This window comes from Tachysurus vachellii, chromosome 12 (assembly GCF_030014155.1).
Source record: "Tachysurus vachellii isolate PV-2020 chromosome 12, HZAU_Pvac_v1, whole genome shotgun sequence".
NCBI classification, from domain to species: domain Eukaryota; kingdom Metazoa; phylum Chordata; class Actinopteri; order Siluriformes; family Bagridae; genus Tachysurus; species Tachysurus vachellii.
Genome location: NC_083471.1, coordinates 21,483,784 through 21,511,355, shown reverse-complemented (window position 1 = coordinate 21,511,355; position 27,572 = coordinate 21,483,784). Strand labels below are relative to the sequence as shown.

The window sequence follows — 27,572 nt, the reverse complement described above, 5'->3', positions numbered from 1 at the left end:
TGCCTATCTCAGGCATCATTGGGCATCAAGGCAGGATACACCCTGGATGGAGTGCCAACCCATCACAGGGCACACACACACTCTCATTCACTCACGCAATCACACACTAGGGACAATTTTTCAGAGATGCCAATCAACCTACCATGCATGTCTTTGGACTGGGGGAGGAAACCGGAGTACCCGGAGGAAACCCCCGAGGCACGGGGAGAACATGTTTTACATGTTTTACATGTTTTATAGAACACGAATTATATTTGTGGTTACGTTGGTTTGTTTCAGTTCTTGGTTAACGACTGCAGTTAATCCATGCTAGTGACCCATTAGTTTTTGACAGGAAAACCGACAATGTTTATAGATTCCTAAGCTAAAAATTGACCCATGCTTTTTTTTGTTGCTTAAAGGTGAAGACCCAACTTTATGTATGCTCTGTAAGATTCCCCTATCTGTCAAACATATTTTATATACATATACAATACATATACAAGTTACTTAACTTAAGGACATATTTAATGACATTATGCCTGAAAAGGTTTTGGATTTTTTTTTTATCTTCTGTTAATTAAATAAATTGTATAATATGACTTGCTGTTTATATTTGTTTTGTTTTTATTGTATTTATATGATATTTGTGTTATTGTAATTGAATTTTTGCCAAGACAATAGCTGACATGGCATTAAATAAAAATAATCTGAATCTGATTCTGTTTGTAGATTCCCAAGTGGTAAACAGAGACGTCAGTAACAATACAATACCAATACAATTTAAATGATTAAATTAACATGTATAGTCACACCATTGTAGCAGTGTTGCATGCAGTAGACTAAGGTAAGGAGCGATAGTTCATCTGAATGTAACTAATAAACTTACACCTACTAGCACTATGCATGAAAAAGTAGATTGTCTTAATATCAAAACCTTACATTTTCTCTGGACTCAATGATAAATACATGTCTGACCGTTAGAACGAACCAAAAAAACCCCTATAAAATCGCATTCATGACTATTTATTGTGATTTTATTTCCGTTAGACCTTTACCTACATTGACGCTGATGCATTAAAGAGGACGGGGTCCCCTGTACCAAGATGGCTGCTCTATTGACGCATTCGTTCCAATGTACAGCCGTAGCCAAGGCGACATCGAGGTGTATATATCTATGATATATCTATGATATTTATAGGCCACGCCCACGCAGATAGACCCTTGTTGGTTGGTTAATTTTTATGCATATTCATTATTTCTGCATTTATTGCATGATGCATATAAGGAAGCATTTTTCTGGGTTCTATTTACATTAAAAAAAAGGTGATTTTTATAAATGTCCCTGCTGGGGTGCCGTAGGAGGGTGGACTGTCACGTGACTCTCTGGCTTGCAACAGAGTTTCCGGAACAAAACAGACCAAAACAAACCTAGCAAGTGTAAGGTGTTATGGAGCAGTTATGGTGGGTATCCTTATTGTTTATTACAGTAGATAATAAACTTATTATTAGATATTCTTGTTGTTTGTCCATGGAGGGTGACAATAAACACCAGACTTTAGATGTTTTTCAGGTGTCCCACGTATTATTTATCGGTTTATTTGTCATACAGTAGCTGTTGTACACAGGAGACTTTCTCTTAGTGAGCTATAAAATGCTGCATTATTTCACAGGGACGTGTGTTTCTGTACTGAACTGAGGACATCTGTGTAAATATGGCAGAAGCGGTGAGACCAAAGAAATCAAAAACAAAAGCGTCTGTAAAATCACAGGTAAAAAACAAACAAACAAAATTCACTGCCTGTTAATCTTTAGACAAAACATAACTTATTCTTATTCTCTATGTGATTTCCTTGTGAAAGGTGTTTTTGTGTAATGTCCTGTATTGTTTGTCCTGCACTTTCTTGTTGTCTTTTTTCCTGCACTGTCTTGTTGTCTTTTTGTCTTTTGCCCTGCACTGTCTTGTTGTCTTTTGTCCTGCACTGCCTTTCTGTCTTGTTTGTCTTTTGTCCTGCACTGTCTTGTTGTCTTTTGTCCTGCACTGCCTTTCTGTCTTGTTTGTCTTTTGTCCTGCACTGTCTTTTTGTCTTTTGTCCTGCACTGTCTTGTTGTCTTTTGTCCTGCACTGCCTTTCTGTCTTGTTTGTCTTTTGTCCTGCACTGTCTTGTTGTCTTTTTGTCTTTTGTCCTGCACTGTCTTTTTGTCTTTTGTCCTGCACTGTCTTGTTGTCTTTTGTCCTGCACTGCCTTTCTGTCTTGTTTGTCTTTTGTCCTGCACTGTCTTGTTGTCTTTTTGTCTTTTGTCCTGCACTGTCTTTTTGTCTTTTGTCCTGCACTGTCTTGTTGTCTTTTGTCCTGCACTGTCTTTTTGTCTTTTGTCCTGCACTGTCTTGTTGTCTTTTGTCCTGCACTGCCTTTCTGTCTTGTTTGTCTTTTGTCCTGCACTGTTTTGTTGTCTTTTTGTCTTTTGTCCTGCACTGTCTTGTTGTCTTTTTTCCTGCACTGTCTTGTTGTCTTTTGTCCTGCACTGTCTTGTTGTCTTTTGTCCTGCACTGCCTTTCTGTCTTGTTTCTCATTTGTCCTTCACTGTCTTGTTTGTCTTTTGTCCAGCACTGTAGTTCTGTCTTTTGTCTTGTCCTGCACTGTTTACACCAGGTCACACAGTTGCACTTTATGTGTCTAAGACTAACTTACTAAGTCCTTATCTCTGTCTTTAATTTTATGTAGCACCATGATCCTGGAGAAATGTTGTCTCATTTCACTGTGAACTGCAACAGCTATATATGGTTGAAATGACAATAAAAGCTACTTGACTTGACATCATAAAATTAACTAAAGTAATCCTCTTCTACCATAGGATAAAAAGCAGACTCGGACCCAAAGGAAAGCTGCTGAACCTGTGGTACTGAACCCTCCTGCCCCTGAATTTACAGATGTTCCTCTCAGCCTGCCCCCTGAGCCGCCCGTTTCTGCCCCGGAACCACTGGACACAGCTCCCTCTGCAGAACAAAATGAAAAAGAAGGGAAGGATCAAAATAAAGATCTTTTGTCAGATAGATCTGATGCTGTGGAGATATCCTCTAGCACTGAGGGCATGGCATCCATACTGTTATCACAAGACCCTTCGATTGACGTTGACCAGTATTCTTTGTCATCTCAGTTCAGCCGGTGTGATCTGAAAACCCTTAGTGCTAAAATCGAGCCGTTTAATGTGTCTTCAATTTATCCGTCACTCCCTGTTTTATCTGTGGAACCCCAATTCTTGGTTGATGTGTCTTCTGTTACTACTGATCTCTCACAGACATCTCTTAAGCCTTTAGTGGTTGAAGCTGCAAACATAAGCACAAACACAGTCGAGCAAATCAGTCCTTCCCCAGCCATTCTTCCTCTGGCTGATCAGGAGTCTTCACCTCCTAGCCTAGTTCCAGTGGAGCTAGCCAAAGTCGAGAGACCCCAGGAGAAGCTGTATCCGGAGCTGCCTCGAACAAACCAAGTGGTCCAGCCATTCACCAGGGAGCAGCTCAGGATGTGGGAGCCGGGATCCTGGCTGGAGAATGTTGAGCTTCATTCTTCAGAGTTCCAGGCCCTGGTTCATCAAGAAGGCCATGAGCTGCATGAGTTATTGCTGAATTACTGGAGATGCCGGAAGCAGCTGGTGCAGGCACAGACTGAGTTGCAGGCGACCATTTCGGACAGCAAGAGCGCACAGACTCGACTGTGGAGCTTCAAAGACGAACAGCTCACACTGCAGGTTGAAATACGAGTTCTTTATTTTTTTTATTAGTGTGATTATGATGTGGTGGTTTACTGTGGTTAATAAAATACTGGTGATGCTGGTAACTAGTACACACTACTGAAAATATTTTTATCAGTCTTTACCAACTTGAATTTTGCAAAAAGATTTAAAAAGTGTGGCTTCTTCTTCTTCGTCTTTTTTTTTAAAGATCAACCACAGTGGATAAGAGTGATTCTTTCAACAAGTCAGCGAAAATATTAAACCACTAGAGTCTGTGTTCTACCACATTTAACAATGTAAAAAAATGTAGACAATGTGAATACAAGCGGACTTTGTAAAATTGTTGTGTCCTATAATGCAAAATGTACAGCTAATGTTTCTAATAAGATTTTGGGTTTTGGACTTTGTTCAGTTTTTGGGTTTTGGACTGCTAAAGCTTCATTTGTGTGATCAGAAAATTATTAGCTACTATTAAACAAACAGGTGTGCCCAATAATTTGAATACCCTTAAGACAAAATGAAGTAGAAATGCAATTTTTAATAACAAGACATGTCAAATGTGTTTGGTTTAATAAAAGTTACTTAACAAAGCACATAACATATTATTTAGTGTATGTTGGGACATCAGCTGTGAAAATGATCAGTATAATTCTGCCTTTGTTGTTGTTGTCATATCTGCTCTAGACAATAATTTGCTTTATTAATTTCTGTATTCTTTTAGACAGACAGGGTCATGGCAATATATTTTATTTTACTTTATTTTGTTTTTTTGATTACTTTATGGATGATCTCATGGATTATTGTCTTGATGCTGGATTTTTAAAGTCAAACCTTTATTCAGAATCCAAGTGGAAAAACAAACTTTTACACCTAACACTTTAGACAGGAATTCCAAGTTGTTTACTGTATGCATTCTGTAGTGTGTGTGTGTATATAGGATGCTTGTAACACAGGTTCTTTTACCCTACAGGGTGTCTGCGCTGACCAGGCCAAGGTGAGCGGCTACCATCGCTTCCAGCAGGTGGTCCTGAACGAGTCGGTGATATCCGAACTGAAGCATCTGTTCAAGACAAAGGCTGAGCTGCTCCACCAGACCATAGCCCTACACGCCTACACCTCTGTCCTGTCTCGACTGCAGGTGGAGTCTTATCTCTACAACCTGTTGAGCACAAACCTCATCACCAGGAGCGTGGCTGTACACAAGACTGGCCCAGGCAAGGCAATACCGACCTGTACAGCATCACAGTTTCAGGATCAACTAAATACAATATAGTGTATAGACAATATAGTGTTTCTGATACTAAAATATACCCCTTGGCTTTTCTAGATGGTCCAATGTCACAGGTGTGTTCTCTAAAGCCGGTAAAGGAAAGCATCAGTGTGCTATTCAGCTTTACTCGACGAGTTCTAGATGACTCTCAGTTCCAGGAAGACATTCATCTGTGGTTGCAAAGATTGGTAAACCTGCTACAGGAATATCTATATAGTTATTCACATTTAACTTTGGTATTTTATTGCATATTTATTTATTAACCAGCTTTATTTATGTATTATTTTACATATCACTGTGTTATTGCTATTTCTGTGATCTGAATCAGGGAAAAGTCAGTATCATGACTAAACTGGCAGAATCTCCAGACACATAAACATTGTCACAAAAACAACTAAAAATCCTGTGTATATACACCACTGGCAGGAAAATTATCTACTTCCGTATATTTTATCAGTAAATGATGATGTAATGGTGCAGTTCTGAATATTCCTGGGGTATAACAGAACTGTTGTAACAGACAGTTATCTTATTCAGGTTGTTTGGTGTCTTTTGAACAGCATTGAAGATGAATGAAGATACTGCTTAAGTCATGTGGCGTTGTGGGTTCATTCCAATATTTCATACACTGGATCATTTGTAACCAAACTGCCATTTGATTTGATGGTTAATCCTTAAATAACATAAGCAAACAACATCTGCCTAATTACTGATAGCATGTCATAACAACCGTAAAAGTTTTCTAATGGATTTTTATGGTGCTCCAATATTTACTCCAACTTTTTTTTTTGAACACTTTCCAGGGCATTTTAGTAAGATTTATGAATACAAGAATAATTTTATTCTGTTAAAGTATGGGCTTCCTGCCAATATTTAGTGAGAAAATATACCAGGCTGACCATTACAAATAAAACTAGTCCATTATTGTAGCTGTTTATTAGATGACAAATAGATTTATTTCTGTTTTTCAAATACCAGCATAAAATTACTGTCATGATTATTAATTTGAATAAATGTTATGCAAATACAGTGATAAAATACAGGAGGTCCTGATTAACATACGTGTCAGTTCTGGTCTGTTGCTTTACGCTTGTGCGCTGTCGCTGTTAATAGATAAACAGTTTTGGAGTAGTAGAGGAGTGTAGATCTAAAATTCTTGTCACACTTCATCACCTGTTGTGTCACCCGTTTGTAGGTATGTGTTCTTCATCGAGTGGGATCAGCAGGAGACCATCTGTACACCCTTAATCATCTGCTGTGCTGTCCTGCAGGAATCCGGAAATGGGCCGTGCCCTTTCTACAAGTAGGATGTAGTTTTTGAACAATAACACAGGAACAGAAATGGTTTTGTGATTAATGTGATGGTTTTATCAGTTTCTGTCACTGTGCCTGTTTCTGTCTTTAGATTAAAGTGCTGGATAATCCATCAGGAGTCTATCACTTCATGCAGGCTTTGGCTATTCTAATGTCTCCAGTAAGGTAAGAGTTTCGAAGCTTAACCTTTCATTGTTTACATCAACAAGCAAGCTGATTCATTCAGTTCATTCCATATATTAATTCCATATATCTGTATTACATACTTAAGGAATATCAAATAAAACTTCTTCACATTGTTTACTTAGCATGTTAGTTTAAATCAAGTGTAGAGCTAATATTTATAAATTGTTGTGCTTTTTTTTTCTCTTCCACCCTTTTTTTTTAACCTACACACATATATTTTTATGACATTCAGGGACCGGACTGATCTGATGTGCCACATGAAGCCCAGTGATGTAAAAAGTAACAACAGCTACTCAGGACCTCCAACTAGTATCTGGACCCTTGTAGATGAAGGTGGAGAAGAGGTCTGTGTGTGTGTGTGTGTGTGTGTGTGTGTGTGTGTGTGTGTGTGTGTGTGTGTGTGTGTGTGTGTGTGTGTGTGTGTGTGTGTGTGTGTGTGTGTGTGTGTGTGTGTGTGTGTGTGTGTGTGTGTGTGTGTGTGTGTGCGCTAATGTAAAATGCAGCTTTTCTGCACATTCCTGACACGTAATATTAGCAGCACAAGATGATCACAAGGACTTCCTTCATTACATAACACCCTCAGTAACACTGAGTTTGTTAAAGGATTAAACAGTTTCACTTTCTATTGCTCAGTAGCCGTGAGGTACTCATGCCATAACCTTCTACTGTATGTTGAGTTCACATTTGTTCACTGAACTTTTTAAAGCTTTTTAAAGTCATTTTTGAAGTATTATTTGACATCCAAAAAAATTTTAATTGATCCTTTTACATTTTTGTAAAGATTCTATGTTTAAATTGGCCTTCAATATTATATATTTATGAGTGGATTTTTTTTGGTTCTGGACATTTGTCAAGTTTTTGGCAGCTTCTTGATTTTGTAAAAGGGTTAATTTCCCCTTTATTTATTTGTTTGTTTGTTTAATTTTTTTATTTTTTTTTCTTTCATTTATTTATTTTTAATAACAATATAAACATTATCGTTTTAGGAAGGAATGCTTGATTCGGAATGCTCTAGGTGTTCTCATTTTGTAGAAATATATAACATTTAGGAGACGTTAAAGTGAGGTATCACACTAACTATTTGCTTTCATTCCGTAGCCCTGTTTGGTCCTCATCAATATATTTATGTATTTAAAAACATTTCTTTCTCCATATGTTTCTGTATTAGTTGTGTCAGAACATTAATCTGTATACTATGATGGATATTTCTTTGTGCTTTCAGGATGAAGACCCAGAGACAAGCTGGCTTTTGTTATCAGAAGACGACCTCATCGCTCTTCTCTCTCAGTTTCCATTTGATGAACTTTTTAAACATTTACTGGGGATGTCCTCAAAAGGTCAGACTTTGATAATGAGCATTTAATGTGTCCGATATTTTTTTCAATTTGAATTTAATTATTTATTTTGACACATTCTAGCTGCATTTGCTTAAATAAAATATATAATAAATAGATCACACTGACACTTCTATGATGTTTAATTTATACCGCGCTTTTAATTTACATCGATAAGTGAACATAAGTCAATTATTCCATTTCTGCATTCTTCAGGCAATTACCAACCCCAAGCCACCACAAGTCAGAAAATGATGAAGATATTTGCATTCGCCTCTTCGCTTGTTGAGCTGCTAGCTGTTGGACTGCAGACCTACAACCGAGCATGTTATCGACAGTTTGTGAAGAGGATCGGTCACATTATCAGGTCAGCTGATCATTTTATCGGTCGATCGTTTGTTATTCTGATGTCCCAGTTTTATTCAGCCCGAGAGTTCATACAGTCAGAGGTGACTTTTATTTGCTGCGTTGGTCAGGATGACTCTGTGCTATGTGAGCGATCACTGGGCGCAGTACGTCAGTTTCACAGGAGTGAGCAGAACCACCATGCAAGAGCAGTCTTTCTCCATGGAGAAACTACAGGTGGAGTTTGACCATCTCTTTCTACGTGCAGTCTTACATGTCCTCAAGGCTAAAAGGTGAGAGAGCTTAATTAACTCACTCAAATGAACTCTGTCTTGTTTTTAAATAAGGAAAATTATACTGCATGGAAATAAAGAGTATAGTAATGTAGGCTTTTGGAATAATGGAAAAGTATCAGGCTAGTCTGAATATGTTCTGGAAGAAATGCTTGAATTGTCAAGCAATGCCATTTTCTAGTGTAATAATATAGTAATATTAAGCAGTGTGAGAGTTGCAGTATAGCCTAGGTTCTTACTTTACATACAGTACAGTCACTGCCTACATTTCTCAAGGATGTTAGAGTAACGCCCATTTTGATAACCATTATACTCCACGTTCATTCTGCTTTGGATCTTTGTCAAAATCCGATCGACTACTAATCCTCCTGTGTCTCTTTTACTCCCCTGTATAACCCAGACTTGGCATCTGGCTCTTCATGTCAGAAATGCCTTATGGGACTTTGTCCAGCACAATGCTGTGGAAGATCTTCTACATCATGCAGTGTGTTGAGATGGACAGCTTGGATAGTCTGGGCTGCAGTCTGAGCGTGAACAGCTGCATCCAGAGCCTCCAAGGTCTGTTAGTGCTGTACTAACAAAGCACAGTTAATTTATTATTAGATCACAAATATAGCTAACCAGTCAGTGTCTAGCTGGACAGAGTATGAATAGGATTTGTGTTTATATGCCATATAAGAAAACAGGTTCAAATTAAGAATAAACGAAAATGCAATTTGGTTTGTTGTGGGTGTTTTGTGGAGTCAAGCCTGTGTGTTTATCTGTTCAGAACCAGATCACCAGGAAAAGTTTGAGGCCTGGCTGTCAGAGATAAATAGTTCAGATGGAATTTGTTTGCTGACAGCGTTTGCTCACATGGCTCAACCCAGACGCACTGACGCAGACCCCGAGTTTGTCAGAACCATTGTACTGGAGATATACAAGGTGATTTCATTCCCACACTCACAAACTACACTGTGGGAGCTTTTACAGTACAGATTATAGAAAATGTGTGCACCTTCTTTATTTTCTGAATGAAAAATGAAACATAAACCTGTAGTCTAAAATTGATGAACAACACAAAAATCGGTTAAAAAGGTTCATCAGGTACATTTAAAGGTAGGGTCTCCGATGTTTGAAAGCCAATGAGATATAAAATCACCAAAAACAAACACGCCCCTAACTCAAATGGGCTCCGCCCACACATACATACGTAACCCAGGCAACTAATGGAAAGAAATGTGTCTTTATCATAGCTGAAGGGACGAACAATACGATTGCAGATAAACAAACAAGCAAAAATGACACACAAGCATAATCATGTAAATGGCGGCATATATTAGTTCTGTGAAACAAAGCAAAACCAACGTTACTCACCTATCGAGAAGGAAAAAAGCACCTCGGCGTCTTAAGGTTTACTAGCAAAACGTAGTTGTAGCTGCCTCTCTACATTACTACGATAGAAAAGAGGTGTTATTTGTGTAGTAACAGCGTTTAGCTCAGGAGTTATTGACTTGTTAAACTCGAATCTGTGAATATGCGGCCAACTTCCTGCTCCTTCAGTTCTCTCCAGTGCTGGAAAGCTGATCCTATATTAACACGGGTCCTACTTCTTGCCTTATCGTAAGCCTTTCTTTGTTTTTATCCTCCATGTCAATGTTAAAACCGCTTTCTACTAATGTCACACATGCGCACTGAACACTCTCTCCGCCCATGTTGACAAGGCACGCCCCTTTCTGCTCATTGGCTACACGTTTGTTTTGATTTTTGTTTAGTTTGTCGTCCCGACTTAGTTTTCTGAAGCATTTCTCAAACATCGGAGACCCCACCTTTATGTCAGAGGTGTCATTATTTGCAAGTACAAAAGAATATCGAGAACATTGAAACGAATAATAACTTAAAACCACCGACACATGTTTACATCTTATTTAAAAGTAGTCTCCTAATGACTAATTGGGATCAGGAAAACCATCACAAGACCTCAAACAGAAAATAATAAGCTTTCAGAAGAAGCAGAAGTAGGGATAAACTTAGCAGGTTTAGTGTTGAGATTGTGAATGAGCTGGAATATGTGAGAAGGCTTCACTGTGCTGTACATGTGTATGTACATCAAAATAAATACAAAGACACCATTTAAAAATTAGACAAACAACTAAAACTTTGCACTTGGCTATATTTAAAATAAAGTTTTTGTCACAGGAATTCTTTTTTATTACCTTTTTTTTTTTATTATTCACTTTTGTGTTTTTTTAATTTTTTGTACAAGAACTTTGACCAAGGTTTTGTGCAATAGGCATGAATTTTATTCTTTACTCTTACTCAGGTGTCTTATGTCAGTGTGGCCACACGGGAGATCTTCTCCAAAGTGGGAAGAGAGTTACTAGCTGCTATAGCCACAGCTCACCCTGGTGTCATTTCTATCCTGCTCGAGAGGCTGAAGGAGACCATTGACAAAGTCGGCATGGTGTGTTACCCTTCAGATACCCTGATCCTTTCAGTTTATTTTAAATAATAACACCTAATATTTACATAGGAACTAATAATGTTTTGTTTTTTCTCATAGTAAGAGTGTTATTTCTGTTGTTTTTTTTATTGATTAGAAAATAAGCAGTATTTCTAATATTCATCCAACACTCATATTATCTCCTTAAAGGAAAGGCGTACAGGACAGTAGTGAGAGCAGCTCTGCTGTATGTGTTAGAGACTGTAGCAGTGAGGAAAAGACATGAGGCAGAGATGGAGGTAGTAAAGATGAGGATGATGAGGTTCTCTTTAGGAGTCACGAGGATAGACAGGATTAGGAAAGTCAGAGAGACTGGATTGAGATGGTTTGGACATGTACAGAGGAGGGAGATGGTTATATTGTTAGAAGGATGTTGGAGATGGAGCTGCCAGGTAAGAAGTCAAGAGGAAGGACAAAGAGGAGATATATGAATGTGTTAAATGAGCGCATGAAGTTAATAGGTGCGAGAGAAGAGGATGCAGAGGATAGAGTTAGGTGGAAACAGATTCGCTGTGACGACCCCTAACGGGAAAAACCGAATATAGAAGACGACTCATATTATCTCCTAAATGTCTGCAGGTGTCATTATACTTGTTTAAGGAGCTTCCTCTACACTTGTGGAGCCCCAGTGAAGATGAGGTTGGAGTTATTCGGGGTTGGCTGCTGGATTACAACCTATCTGCTGTGGAGAATAAACTGGCCTGCATTATCCTGGAGGGTCTTAACTGGGGATTCCAGCCTGTGAGTGAGCTCCTAATCTGCTTTTCCCAGAATTTTATGTGCTTTCTTGTGGAAACAGGGTCTTATTTTGAGAGGATAGGAGTGCTTGACAAATACAGAAGAATGTCTATATTGATCAGAACCAATTTGCATGGGGTTAAGATACTTTCTTAAAGATTCTATTTGATGCACATAAATTTGTTTAAAGAATTTTCAAACAAAATAGGTACATCTCTCATCTTCAGAATAAACCGTACTTTGTTATATAGTTTTGACCATGTTTTAGGTCAGGTTTCCATGCAGGTTTGCCCATTAGATTAGTCCATTAGTAGATTACAGTTCTATAATTTAGTACACAGTCTATTTTTGTGTTAGAAAACCAATATCTTGTAGGTTGATGTGTTTTATGTTTGTTTTGTATGGGTTTTGTATTTAGACTGGTTGCCTTGTGCTGCCTGCTGCATTACACAGTGAAGTGGCACTGCTGGTGGTAGAGGCTTATCAGAAATACCTCACAGACAAACCGTACGCTGGCATCATCTCAGAAGGCCTCAAGCAGGTATTTTTGCAGTTTTATAAGTGTCTACTATCAGATAATTATCTGATAATTAATCAAATCATCTTATCTAGAGAAATTATTTATGCATGATGTGAAAAACATCTCTGCTTACATTCCTCTTTCACTTTCTCCTTAGATGTCCTATCTAGCCAATATCATGCGTCTGGGCTACTCTCCAGAGACATCCTTTAATCAGTGGGCGTGGGATTTGTCACTGCGGCTTAAGCTCCACACCAGTGAAAGGAATCCCCATGGAGCCTGGTGTCCACTGCCTTCTGCCGATGTGCCTAATGTACCGGAGGTCACAGACTCGCCCACCATGCACCCGGTGCTTAAAGCCATCAAAGCAGGGATCCCCATTGGCTGTTTCCTAGCACTGGACATGAGCACCATTGGGCACAGGTTTATAAATCAACTAACTAATAAGTGTTCAGTTTAAAATCATTTAATATGACGTCCTTCTCTATCTGATCTTTATTTTTTTGCCTCAGTTTAGAGAAGTTTTGCAGTGAAGGCATTCCCTTGCTGAAGACCTTGGTTCAGGCTCGCCATCTTAAAGCTGTGACCCATGTGCTGGATAACATTCTACCCATGTCCTATCACTGCCCTTTTTACCTCCTCAAGAATGAACAGTTATGATCAATACATGTTTTTTATATTAGAAATATCTCACAGTTCTTTTTCTTTTGTGTATTTTGCAAATAATTCAAATGTAACTAAGAAATAGAAGACGGTGCAAAGAGCCAGCATTATGGATTTGTCTTAAGGGACAGCATAATGGGACAGCTTTAATTGTTCTGTCGCTGTTTTGTTGGTCCTTAAGAGGGCACTACAAATTAGATTGCTCAACTGTGACCTTAAACAATAATAACATGCACAAAAGACCGATATGACTATTTTAGACATTATTTACAGTGCTATATTTGATATCTTACAGGTTCCTGAGCTGTATTCAGCTGTTTTTGCAGCTTGACAGTGGGACACCCCAGAGCATGACCCAACAGGTCACACTCAAGGTGGCCCAGCATCTTATTGGCACCTCCAATTGTGAGAACATCAAGCTTTTTAATAGCATGATCCAGGTAGGTTTATATATAATTGGCAGTCAATTATTCAGTACAGTGTACAAGTTCATGGTGAACACTTGGCGAACTGTAAATGTACTGTATGGGATCTTTCTTTTTATTGTTGTTCAGACTCACATCCTAGAGAGCTCCAGAGCCGGCAGAGTCGGTGCCGTCACCGTTCTGGAATTCTGGCTGCAGGTTTTGACCAAGCAGAACCTCTGGCACAGAGACAAAACCATTCTGTTCCTCCTGGACCATCTGTGCCGTGCTGCTTTCCTGCACCAGCAGGAGGAATGTCTCCATAAACTGCTTTACCAGCAGCACAAGGTAAAACACGTCATTCCAATTTGTGTGTAACGAAAAGGAAAATAATAAGGCATAAATATTACAAAAAAAAAATGTTTGCCCCCTGGCAGAATGCATTAGGTTACCATGGCGATAAAGGTCTGTTGTCATCTTTAATGGGTTGGATTGTGGCAGGAAACATCACACCTTCTTTCATCGAGGGAAATGCTCTGACTAGTGAGGTATGTGTATTGTGCTGTGTTTTTGCTGTATCAATTAAAACCCTGTCTTCCTCACAGCAAATTTACAATAGTAAAAAAAAGAAAGCACACATTAAATGGTTATAATCTTCTAATGATCTATCGTTAGACAATGCTTTCATTTCAAGCGCATAATCTATACTCGCACACACGTTGTCTATTTGTCTGTAGGTGTGGTTTGCTTGGCTAGTTTTAAATATGGAGTCCATCTTTGAGGAAGATTCTCAGCTGCGACGCTGTGTGGAGCATGAGCTTTTATCCAACCCTGCAATCACCCCAGACCATGCCCTCAAGGTTCGTTTCACTCGTCTTATTCATTCATTCATTCATCTTCTACCGCTTATCCGAACTACCTCGGGTCACGGGGAGCCTGTGCCTATCTCAGGCATCATCGGGCATCAAGGCAGGATACACCCTGGACGGAGTGCCAACCCATCGCAGGGCACACACACACACTCATTCACTCACTCACGCAATCACACACTAGGGACAATTTTCCAGAGATGCCAATCAACCTACCATGCATGTCTTTGGACCGGGGAGGAAACCGGAGTACCCGGAGGAAACCCCCGAGGCACGGGGAGAACATGCAAACTCCACACACACAAGGCGGAGGCGGGAATCGAACCCCGACCCTGGAGGTGTGAGGCGAACGTGCTAACCCCTAAGCCACCGTGCCCCCACTCGTCTTATTTTTTTATATAAAATAAAAAATTTTATTTTTATTTTTAAACATAGAATTGAGAAAAATAGAAAAATAACTCTAAAAAACCTATTAGAAATTGACTAGCACAGAGCGTTATTTTATTTTTTTTATTTTTATTGTTATTCATTTCCAAAGTGAATTCTTTAAGTTATTTACCCAGATGCTTCGTTGGTTTTTGAAAGATTACCATTCAAAATGCTTGCACTCTCATTCCCACATTTTGAATTTAATATTTAATTTGTTTGTTGCATTATTGTGCTTTGTTAGAAGGCTCAACTGCGCCTGAAACTGCATGTAGTGCCCTCCTTGCAGAGGCTCATGGTCTATCGGTGGGCTCAGCAGGCCCTGGCTACACCAGCAGATCACCCGCTTCTGCCTCTCATCTGGCAGAAATTCCTACATCTCTATCTCCGGCAGCCTGGTCCAGAGTTCGGGTGGGTTTCTGCTGTTTCAGCTGTTATGGCATTGCATCAATAGCTGACTACAGTAAGTCATGTGTTTTTATTGTGTTGTTTTTTTTTGTTTTTGTTTTTTTTAGACTGGAAGCTAAAGGCTGCATTGGGAAGCGCTATTTCCACAGTGCTGCACACATCACTCTGCTGAAGGAGCTCAAGCAGCGGCTGGTGGAGGTGTGTGATTTTCACCATGCAGCTGGCAAGGCCCTGAAAGTACTGAGTCCATCCGGTGACACACCCCTTGAGAGAGAGGTTACACCGGGAACCCCTATAACTCAATCCATGACCTCTCCTGAGCTGCATGTCGAACTGGTTAGGTATGTGACGTGAAATATCTTACAGACTGCAAGTAAAATATTAAAAAAGGTTTTTTATGTGTTTACTGGCAGCTTTTCTGTATGCATTATTAGATGCCATAATACGCAGAAACCCTAAAATGTGTTACTTTTTTTTTTGCAAGGCTTTTCAGTGCTTTTGCACTATGGATGGATGATGAAAGCTTACAGAAGCAGGAATTGTACTTGCCCTCATTACCAAAACAGTATGATGCCCATCGGCTAGCCACAATTTTGCAAGGCCAGCAGGTTGGACCTTACATCAGGGTTTTCTTCTTTGCTCAATAATACAGTACTGTTAAAATCAGTTACCTAAGAATATTTAATATAATTATATATAAAATCCTGCATGATAATACAGTGATTCTTTTTTATACAATTGTAGATTCATACTGTATATATTCTGGGGTACCTTATGTATATATGTATATTTGTATACTCTTTTTTTATTATAATATAATACAGTGTCAATTACAATTCAAACTGTATTTGACAGTAGTAAATAAGCTATTGCACATATTCACTACCTTATTTATTTGTTTACTATATATTTCTAATACTATATAGGAATTTCTCTAAATAATTACTTTGATCAAGCTCAAACAACAGCACACATTACACTAGACAAATATTACACTAAAGTGACTATTTTCTTCTTCTTCTTCTTCTTCTTCTTAGTATTAATATTTCTAGTTTTTCTGTATTTGTTTGGCTGCACATTGCACACTAGGTTATCAGTAATCAGTCCTCTGATTCTCTGAATAAATACGAGTTAGCCACCTAGGTGGAGGACATACAGTAGATACCTGCTCTCTGTAGAAGTGCTTCCTTTTCTTTGCAGTAAAATAAAGTTTCATTAGGTGATAGGATTTGAAATATAAAGGTTAACCACTGAGCATGGACAACGGGTCCCATGGGGCTGTGAGGGGTCTTCTTCCCTTCTTCCTGTTATCAAGCCAGATTTGGTATAATTTGTGTCTCAGTTTGGCTCTTCTACAAAGATCAGGTAGGGTTGATACGGATTAAACGAACTGTAACTCATGTTGTTCACTACGATGTAGGAGACGTGGATGGAGTACATGGACATTGAGAGAGTTCAGCATGAGTTGAACGAGGTTCTTAACCTGTGGGTCAAAGTCAAAAGCGAGCCTTCATTCTCCCAGAGGAGCAGCAGCTCCATCTTCACTGACTTCATCAATCCTCAGGCTGGTTTGTTCACATTATTGTTTTTTAATCAAGTTAAAATGCCTGAACCAAATTGTTTTTGGCTAATATATGCAGAAAATGTATTTTACATGACGTGTATATCATCAACTCTGTCACTGGTTAACTCTCTGGTCCATCATTTTGTAAACACGTGTGTTGTTTCTTCTCCACTCCCATAATTAAAGAGAGCATTATAAAAGCATGAATGTCTTTGGGACTACACTCTCTGAATGTTACTTTCTCGAAATTGTCCTCTGTTGCTTCCTCACAGCACAAGAGCGTATCCTCACTAATCTGAAGAAACACGATGCTCCACAGTGTGCGCTGGTATTAGTTCCTATGAAGGCCCCAGTACCTGATATCTCTATTGGCAGCCTTTCTGATGTACACGCATCTACTTCTCTTATTCAGGAAGACCTCACAATGCTACAGCACCAAGCCAAGTAAGATATATATTTAGCTTTAATTCTGCACAGGAAGGAACTGTGACTGTATTTCACCAACTATTATAAATCATTCGATTGCTCATTCAGTCAACTAATTATTAACGATAATTCCCCCATGATAAAAAATCAAATCGAATCAAAACAGGTGTAAAACGTACTTGTGTTAATGCAGAATGCTGACAAAATTGTACACTTCTTAAAAATGTTTTATTACACAATTATTACTTATTGCATATGTTGTTCATTTTATACGCTCACTGTACTGTTTATACTCCTTATATGAAAGATGACCGAAATTCCTTCTTTCTATATATTTACAGAATTTGTTATTTAAAAATACTCTGCAAAAAAAAGAATTTTTTAAATCGTAGAGGTTTTCAAAGCCTTGTTTTCATTTTCTGTAACTAAAAAGTCTAATTGAACTATATGTTACTCAGGTTTGCTGCAGTGCGTGAGACGCAGCAGGTGGTTCTGGACAATGATCTTTTAGAGGTGTTGCCTCAGCTCTATACGAACCGTGAGGAGCAGCTCTTCATGCAGCTGGAGTGCAGTGGCAAAGGAGGACAGCCATGTCAGGGCCCTGCACATATAACTGTTAAGGTGTGTTCTAAATAATTCAGCATATATTAACTTCTGTCCACTGTATTCATGCTCTTGGATTCATCACCAGAGTTCCTCGGAATAATCTGCCGTCTTTGATGCTCTCTAGTACGCAGGCATGCACAAAGTAGAACCGGTGCAGAATCAGATCCAGTCCCTGAAGAGTGACATTAAGCAGCTTCAGATAGACGCAGTAAAGCCTCCTCCACAGAGCCTCGCCGAGGCCGCCGTGCATACCGAGAACTTCATAACGTCAGTATTTCACACATCGGCACAGCAGTTTTCAGCTATTGTTGTTACAGAATATTTTTATAGTAGTATTTTTGGGTTTATGTCATGAATAAATTAACACACATCGTCATCCATAAACATTCCCATCATTAACTCATCTATTTTCTCTTTTTTAGGACGTTAGTCAACGCATACAAGTTACATCCATCACCTGCCATGCAGAAAGTAGGCATTGCAGCATTTTATCAGATTGTGTCTTTAATTTGCGAAGACACCCAGAGACACCCGCCTACACGCCAGTTTTTCACTTCCTGTGTGGAGATCCTGGGGCAGGTAGAGTCGTTTATTAAAGCACATTTTCTGTTTACATGCATGTAGATGTTTCACATGCAGGATACACTGTACAATACAGAAAATTGTTATCTGTATATTAAGTACTGATTATTCATTAGCCTGTTTTTTCTTATTCCAGGTCTTTATCAGGGACACTCGAGCAGAGTGTAAGCGCATGCTGAAGACCATCCTGCAGAACAGACGTCTGTGTAACCTGCTGTCTCCCTACTTCACTCCCAACGCCGCACCCTCTGAACTGGTGGCTCTGTATGAAGAAGTGGTGACTGCACTGCACGCCGACAGTGGAGACGTCATCTTCATGCTCCTCACGAAGGTGCGTCTTTTACTGACATTTCTACATTCTCCAGTTTCCTATAGTATTCTGGTATTTTAAGGAAAATTAATTTGAGCTTAAAGGAACGTACAGCCTTTCTGGGCAACCAGAAATTCTCAGATAAACAGTTGAGGGAGTTACTTCAGTTTACAGTTTACTACACTTATTCCTAAGCATTTAATTAAAAACGCCTAACTAAATGCATAAAGTACTTTCAAATAAGTTTTATATTCTCTTTTGTCTCTCTTCCAGTTTGACTTGGTACAGTGGCTCTCCACCAGTCAGCCACCATTCCCTGATCGCAGTCGTTTGATAGAACTCATCCATTTGGCGCTCACAGCTTGCGGCCTGGAGCCTGAGCCTGAAGTCCTCATGCCCTTTAACCTTTTCTCTAAGCACTGGACCCAGATGTTGGTCTACCAGTTTCCTGACCACTACAGCGACTTTCTCAGACTCTTCACACAGAGTAAGTAATGTTCTTATTCTTACACAGAATTGTAGATGAGTATGTAAAAGAAGTGTAATAATGTTTTATGACAAAGTCTACAGATGATTTATTTCCATATGTTTTCACTGACAAACTGATACACGGACATTCCTGTATGACAGGTAGTTCAGAGCAGCTTCTCAGCGCAGATTGCTGGAGGGCTTCCCTGAGAGTGCTCGGTTGTTCTGATACTCGCAAAAATAAAGTGTCCAAAACGTCCTCCACACATTCGGTCTGTCTTTCCCCTGAACAGGTAATATTCTGTATTCACATTTATTAAAAACACTCAGTTGGAACCTTTGGTTATCATCCAAAAAAAAAAGCTTTTCATTGCTTTAAAATGATTGCTGTATTATTTTCCAGTGACTGCACAGAAATGTGAGTCAGAGCAGATTGTCCTTTTAAAACCCAGCTAAACATGTAATATATGATAATCATCCGGCTCTCACAGATTTTAGACGAACAGAAAAAACTCCTGACTCCAAACTCTAAAACTAAAACTATTTAGAATAATAGGAAAGGAAATTCAACATGCTCACTAACCACCTTTTGACTGAACCTACTGATAAATCACCTCTATAAATTACTCATAGATTGCTAGCTAGTTATAAGGATGGATGATTTTAGCGCGCTAGCTTTGATCTGAGGCGTTTGATGATGTTAGCATGCTAGAATTTGTTGAGGGATTATAATATACTGCATGCTGGTTAGCACAGTGTGTAGTGTACTGATGATCCATTAATGATGGTTTTTTTTATAAATTAGCATTAATTGGTCTGCTAAATGTTTTCTCATAAAACAAAATTTGCAAACGTTAACAGATTAGCTTACATTTTTAGCAAGATATAAAAGTTTTCATTGAATGGCAAATTGTTGAAGATTCTTGAAGAAATCATCTACATTTGAAGCACATATAAATTTAGTTTAGTAATTAATAGTAAGTAGTATTTTAGCAGTACTAAACTAAGCTCAGTAAGTGTAAATAAATAAGATTTTGGATCAGGTTTTTTGTGTCTGAATTTGTAGCTCTTTGTAGTTGGACATGTATTGACTAAGACTTGTGTGTATTATCTGAAAGCATTATCAATAAGAGTAAACGTACTCTAAGTAACAGTTTATGGTTATTTCGTATTTCTTTGTTATGATATGTTGTCGGTACCCTGGTGCGCCAGAATACACTTATCCCGGTCATGAACGAAATACTTTTTCCTTCCAGGTGAACGAAACAATCGAATGGCTCTCAAACTACTTTCTGAAGCTCCGTCTATCTAAAGGAGACATTCTCAGCTTTGGTCTCCTCTCCAAATGGAGGCCGTACATTGAGGAAGTCAGGATGTTCTGGGAGTATCTGATCATGTACCTCATAGATCTGGAGCTGAACAACTGTAGCAAAGAGTCTGTGGGGAGTGGAAGAGTGGTCAAAGGTACAAGGATGACATTAATAAATGTGTCAATGCTTTTCATTGGACATGATGAATTAACAAATCTTACCCTTTTTTTTTTTAAAGCTTAACAAAATTTTTTGCAAAAACAATTCATCATAAACTGTAACAATTCAGATTTATTTTTTTATTCGCCTATAGTAACGTTAACTCCGATTGTTTTTTATTTATTCACGTAGAGCAATGCTAATTCAGATTATTCCTTATAACAAACCTGAACATCTCTCATGATGTAGAAAAAAAAATAGCGAGGGATTTCTCATTTTTAAATAAGCTCTATATATTTGTGGTCGAAAAAAATCAATTTCTGAATTTTGAGTCATTTTTCCTACACATCCTTATAACTAGTCCGTACTCCACACCATTCAAAGGGCTCCTCCTACTTACAGGAGTAGAGTTATGTCACAGATATTAAAAATCCAGAACAACTTTCAGGCAATGATGTGATGAGGCAGTGTTAATAATTTAACAGTGTTAACCTGGTGTTATTCAGTTAGCTGATTACAGTAGGACTGTGCTTGGCTGTTGTTGCATTGGTTCATGCTTCTATTCCTGTTACATCCATGATGGGAGAACTGTATCTTTCTCTGTTACTGCTTCATTGTTGTTAATGTATTATTTTAATGTGTTCTCTGTAATGTATTTCCTTCTGCAGCTCTTGAGGAGCTCTATACAAAGATGGCTAAACTCTTTAGCCCCTGGATGTTGGTTCTGGATACAGATGATGCGAGGTTTGCTCCACTTCTGCTTACTCATAGTATTACATAAGTGTTCATAGCTGAAAAATACAATGACTGTATTTCACGATTTTTTTTTTTTTTTTTTTAAACATAGCAACCCTCGCTGTTTTCCCTGGCTTGAATCAGATACCACAGTAGCTGTCAGTCTTGTCAGCCTATACACAAAACTAACTGCAACCTTGCAAGACAAATTTAAAGGTAAAATGAATTCATGGGGATTTCAGTGGTGTACCAAATGTATCATATAAATAAAATATACGTACTACCAGTAGCTTTATTTTTAATCAGATCGCCTGCTGCCTGGACAAAAAGGTGCCCTGTGGCTTCATCTCATGCACTACTGCAAGAGCTGCACCTCTCCAAAAATGCCAGAATATCTTCTCTATAATTATCACACCGAGTACAGCCAGCTGCCCTGGAAAGATCTTTATCCAGACCAAACCCTCATGAACCAGTTTTTTAATGTAAGAGGCTTTATACACTGCACACACATACACGTCAGCACATATAGAGTATAAAAGTATCATAGACTGGGGCACAAACGTCTATTTCAATATACAAATAACCTACTATATTTCTAAGCATAATTTTCGTCTTCTGTAGGTGGAAAGAGGAAGTCCGAAGAGCTGTTTCCTGTTTATGGGTGAAGTTCTTTGTAAAGTGAACTGGATCAGTGTTTTAAATGACACCCTGAGCCTGCAGCCTAGTGCCAATGCACACATGATGGTGGTTTATCTTCTTTACCTGATGGTGTTTTTAGCCAAAGAGGACCATCTTGTTAGCAAACCTGTGAGTGTTTGTGTTCATGATATAGTGTTTCAGTCATATTATAAAAAAAAATCATCTTCTTAAATATACTTCTAGACAATCAGTTCAAGTAATTTAGCTGACCAAAACAGTAGTTTGACCAACCCCATATTAATTTCTTTAATTAACAACAAGATGTCATTAAAATTCATGTACATGTAAAGGCAGGCATCCCAAATCTTTTGCCATTATAGTGTGTATATATATAAAACACATGTTCATGTTGTTTCTCAAATCTCTCTGTCTCTTATACAATATCTTTTCTCATCCAGATGAATCAACATTCAGATTTACTTTCTTGCAAATCTGCGTTTTGCATTACACAGACGCACAATGATTTTATTATAGTTAATAAACTATAATCATATTGTTACATGTGAGAATAAAGCGAGGCTTATTACCAGAGGTAGCTTTAATTATTTCGGCTGATTTAATCTCTTCGACCTGGAATCTTATTCATCATGCAAATTTTTTATTTTTTTTTTTGGGTCAGCTTTACTGTCAACATCCTTGGTAATTGGTATATGATATCATGCATATCATAGCTGTTTATTAACTAGTGAGACACAAGATAATGATACGCTACAATAATGAGGAGAAAATAGCATTATTATGCTCAGCACTTCCACCTTTTAACCGTTTAAACATTCGATTTTGTTGAAATTGTCATTGAAATATTGCTTAGAATTGAGTTAGCTTTGATATTTCCAGCTGACAAAACTATGCTGTTTTAGTATCTTCTGTTTCAGCTCTTTTTTAATATTCTCCACAGGATTCCCCTCTTTTAGGTCTCCTTGGCCAGTCAGTATCTCTGCCCTGGAACCTAATAGACATCTCCTCATACCAAAATGTCACAGGCTATGTGAGCACACACTATCAAGCTTCCCTTGTTCTCAGCCAAGAGACATCTTCACAATTAGTAGTTAAACTTCTCAAGATGGCTGCTGGCTTTGGCTCCACCTTAGATGGATTGCATCACAAGGTTAGCATTATTTATTATACAAGCACATAAGCTTTTTTCCCCTGTTTGTTTTTATGATTCGATTACATTGCTTGCTTTATCCGTTAGGACATGACTTTAAAGTGCCAAGTGTTCCTCCGTCTGATGGTGCAGTTTCTGACTTCTCTGGACCAGAATGGTGACATCAGTCTGGCTTCACTAGAAACAGAGATGGAGAAGCTTTTGGAGTGCATTGTTCTTTTCAACCCACCTGGTAATAGGATTTGGCTTTTCTTTTGATTTTAACAGGGGTTCAGAGGTCATCAAGTATTTTAGTGTGGTATTACTTTTTTTATTGACTTTAAAAAGAATTTCATAAAATGTAATGTATTAGATAGATTAAGTCTTGAGGTAAGCATTATTATTATTTAATCCATCAGAAACAGACCTTCAGCAGAGGCACATGGCTACGTGCAGTCTGTTTGCTGAGATGTTGACTCTACTGAATGGCGCAAGTGTGTCAACAGCAGAGCAGCTTGGCACTAAACTTCATTCCTGGGTAGAGAAAAGGGCTCGAAGTCCCCTGGTGCTGCCGCTACTCACTGCCGCCTGCAGATGCCTGGCCTCTGTTCGCCATATGACTCGCACCACCGAGGCCTGCATATTGTCCTACTTCACTGATGGTAATTTTCTCTAAACACTCACACCACTTGAAACTAAATGGCTTGACTTTTAGTCATAAAACATTTATACAAAGTGTCCTAATTAAGTTCTTTCTAATTTGGTCATTCTTAATTGTTGGATCTTTCTCAGGTGGCTGTGTGGATCTGTACTCTGGCTGGGGGCCTATTCTGGTTTCTCTCCAGGTTCCTGAACTTACTGTAGATGACTTTATCCAGGAGAGTCTGGCTCTTGGCAGCTACCTCACGCTGTACGTCTACATCCTTCAAAAGCTCAACATGGAGCAGACTCTGCTGAATGAGAAGAAGACTTTAATGCTGCTTAACTCCTGGATCAACCAAGTTTTTCCTAAGTAAGTTTATATACAATTTTGTTTGATACACTGTCTATATACTGTGATATACACTGCAGGTATCTACGCCTTTGTTAGTTAGCATTCTATATGTGTTTTAGTATTGTATGCACATGTAGTATGATATAGAGGACCTTCATTAGTTCCAATATAATGCACAGCACATAACGATATATATATTTGATGAGGGTATAACTGTATATACATTATTACAGTGGTCCTGCAGATGAAGCAAAGGTGTTTCTCTGGTGGCACAAAGCCTTACACCTGCTACAGGTTCAGGTGGATCAGGGGGACCCATGCGGACTAGACACTCTGGTGCTCTCCGTGAAATCCTTTCAGAACCACCTGGCCCAGCTGGGAGAGGAGCGACTCAACTCGGGCATCCTGGGAGCTATTGGCCTCGGACGCAAGTCACCGCTCTCCAACAGGCAAAATGTGTTTTAATACAGTCGTGTAGCATAGCAGCATTTCTCCACACTACTGGAAAAAAGATGTTTTTAAGGAGTTGCTTTTGTAATGAAAGTCTTGTAAATTGCAATCGTTGAAAAAATAATTAAGTAAAAAAAACATACTTAAATAGTTATGACTTTTATTTTTTTTTGTACATTATAGATTTCGGGTTGTTGCTCGTAGCATGTCAGCGTTCCTCCTGGTCCAGGTGCCTTCAGAAAGCCAGTTACGCATCCATGCAGGAACAGAGCTGCAGCTTTCCTCAAAGGCCCAACAGGTACAAGCTTCAGATTAGGGTGGAGGATAGGCAAAGGTGCAATAAGTGCATTTTGATGTATATTTTATAAACTACTTATGTTTTTAATAGTTTTATGCTTCTTTCAGTTCACAATTTTCTTTTAAATTTATACATTGTGATATTTTAGACTTGAAGATGTTTACAATATGGTCCACCAAAGTGAACACAATTAAACCAACCAGCTGTTAGTACTGATTAACATTTAATATTAACTAGTGAAATTTAAGAAGATTTTTGCATCCTCAGGCTGTGACATTGCTGGAGGCCATGTCGGCCAATAAGCAGTATTCGGAGCTGCAGCAGTTCTTGAGCCAAGCCTGTCAGTTCATTAAGTACCCGGGTCACTGCCTGCATGACAGCAAACGCCTTTTATCCCTGCTCATCAACTCACTCTACCCAGATCTCCATTACCTGGATATCATGCGCTAGCAAGGCCTGAATCACAGACATATCAACCAAGACGTTACACCTAGTTGTGTTAAAATGCACAACAGACTAAATTTACGATCATTGTCTGGAACAAAGGTTTGGACTTTTTGTGGAATGCAGTGCCAAAGAGAAGCTTTGAAAGGTGTGAATTCAGGCCTATAAGGCAATTGGGATGTGTGTAATGTTTCCTCTTCCTTTTTTTGCACCTACCTTTCTCTGATGTTGTCATTTTTATTTTCAGATCATTTTCCAGATGGCACTACATCTTCACTTTTTCATTTCAATCAGTCAACATCAGAATAATTCTGATGCCTTATCTGAATGTTCCTTATAACGGAGCGATAATGTCCAGACATATTTCCCCAGACCTTAAATAATTTACTACACATCATGAGTGTTTAGCCTTTTAGCTGCAGACATACGGATGTCTTGTGATAGTAATCATGTATGATTTTCTCTGTCACTGATAGTCATGATATACCTTTGTTAGTAGTGTGCAATACGATTGGAATCATAGTGTGCGAATTTGCCTAATTGTGTTTGAATCACTGTCTAATGCTGTGGGCCAAATAAATGCCAACAACAACAACAATAATAATAATAAATGCCATAATTGCCGGTCGTGGAAGTCGCAGTGGCGATTCCACAACTGGATTTAGTAAAAATGCAGGTCCATAAAACACAAGTAACAGATTTCAAAATGTGCTACAGATTCAACACAAGTGAGATATATGTAGAGTTGTTGATCTTAAGCAAACATTTTATAGGATTCTGTGCCTCATTTTATTAGGAATTTTGGTGTAGAAATCAGTGGTTCCATATAAGCATGAAAGAAGCTACACCACATGCATAAATGAATTGAAACAAGTTAGTCTGTTGGTCTGTAGTATGAAAGTGTTAGAGAGAAGTCTGTGAAGATACGAGGAGGCCAGAAATAACTTATCCTCCGTTCCCATGCTTATTTTTATTTTGCCACATGATTAATTCAGTACGCACTTTAAATACAGTCTGACTTGGGAATCGTTGCTTGTTTGCTGAAACCAGACAGAAGTTCAAGCAGATGTCATGGAGGTTTTTAGGATTTTTAATAGTGTTTTAAAACCTTTTTGTTTAGTTTTTTGGTTCTTGGATATGTTTTAGTTAAAACATTCAAAACTGGAATTTGGAGATGCTTTTATTTATTGTGAAGCACTTTTAGGTTTGATGTGTTGAACGTGCTTGAAATGAAAACAAGAAAAAGAAAATCAGTATAGAGAGGCTGTGAAATGAAAGTGCTGAAGAAGGTCCTTTAGGTTTTTCAATTCACACAAAACCCAGAATCATGCAGAGCCATTGAGAGGTCATGAAATGGTATACTCAATTTTTGTATACATTCAAATATGTCTTGATGCAATTTGACATTGCAGCACACATCCGGGCTAATCTGTGCTTTTGTCTAAAGAAAGTATGCCCATGGTATTAGATAAACTAATCTTAGAGTTGAAGGTTAGAATTTAAAGAGTTGTGAGATGTGTTCCAGAGACATACTGGGAAAAACAGGATTGTAAACAAGAGCACAATATTTTCCAGGGTTCCACTGTAAACCAGCTGATACTGAAGTACATATAAGAACATTACTGTCATTGGATCACAAAGAATTGGATCAAGTCAATTAATGTATAATATATTGGCAAGGGTGAAAGCCTCCTGGTGGTCCAGTGGCAGGATCCTGCGACCTTGTTGAAGTGCTAACTCTCACTAAGAGCGACCCTGAACAGGTAGCTACCGAAAGAACAACATATTCGCAAGGGAGGATCACTTGGACGACTTCTACTAATGGTAGAAGAGAAAATATATGCTCACTATCCAATAATGAAATGGAAATTCCACAGTATGTCTCTGTAAAGCATGTCCATGCCACAGGGGTTTGATTCCCACCTTTGTTTGTGTGTGCAGAGTTTGCATGTTCGCTCTATGGTTCAGGGGTTTTCTCCAGTTCTCCAGTTTCCTCACACAGTCCAAAGACTAACGCTGTAGGCTGATTGGCATGTCTAAATTGCCTGTCGTGTGCGAGTGTGTGCGTGAACGTGCCCCTATTTGACTATGTACTAAAATGCACACTATTACATACAGTATATTCTATTTATGTTTAATATATGTTGGCATGTAGTAAATATATTAGGTACCAAAACATAATTTTAGTTTCTAAACATGATCTGCATATTGCACCATATTTTGTGTTTAATGACTTTATTGAACTTTATTGAATGGAGGCTCTTTGATCCGCATCAGCTTTATGAATGAATCTTTGTCACCTCTCCAGGGTTCTATAGGACACTGAGATGTCACTGAGTTCACAGTCACTGTATGTGTCTTCTTGGAATTTTACAATGATTTTTGAAGTCACTTGAACATTTGTATATTGCTAATGTAAAAGTGAATAGCCTCAGAACACATCTCTCAATGTCTCTAATAAAATCATAAAGTAC

At 38.5% G+C, this 27,572-nt stretch overlaps 1 protein-coding gene across 1 annotated transcript; it reads left to right on the top strand.

Annotated features, from left to right (window-relative positions):
- Positions 1 to 1,305: 1,305 nt before the first annotated feature.
- Positions 1,306 to 27,572, top strand: epg5 (ectopic P-granules autophagy protein 5 homolog (C. elegans)). The gene is made up of 45 exons (XM_060883667.1): positions 1,306 to 1,443; positions 1,653 to 1,751; positions 2,836 to 3,729; positions 4,685 to 4,928; positions 5,042 to 5,172; positions 6,180 to 6,287; positions 6,390 to 6,463; positions 6,717 to 6,828; positions 7,707 to 7,821; positions 8,035 to 8,185; positions 8,295 to 8,456; positions 8,857 to 9,014; positions 9,226 to 9,380; positions 10,759 to 10,899; positions 11,518 to 11,679; positions 12,095 to 12,217; positions 12,354 to 12,619; positions 12,709 to 12,849; positions 13,155 to 13,299; positions 13,414 to 13,611; positions 13,701 to 13,811; positions 14,001 to 14,123; positions 14,803 to 14,969; positions 15,074 to 15,307; positions 15,451 to 15,574; positions 16,387 to 16,534; positions 16,803 to 16,974; positions 17,415 to 17,577; positions 17,687 to 17,829; positions 17,985 to 18,141; positions 18,281 to 18,475; positions 18,728 to 18,941; positions 19,085 to 19,215; positions 20,179 to 20,386; positions 21,060 to 21,135; positions 21,239 to 21,342; positions 21,433 to 21,608; positions 21,748 to 21,933; positions 22,724 to 22,933; positions 23,021 to 23,165; positions 23,332 to 23,574; positions 23,705 to 23,924; positions 24,140 to 24,355; positions 24,540 to 24,654; positions 24,922 to 27,572. The coding sequence occupies exons 2-45, from the start codon at positions 1,695 to 1,697 to the stop codon at positions 25,102 to 25,104; spliced, it is 7,701 nt and encodes a 2,566-aa protein (XP_060739650.1). The 5' UTR covers positions 1,306 to 1,443; positions 1,653 to 1,694; the 3' UTR covers positions 25,105 to 27,572.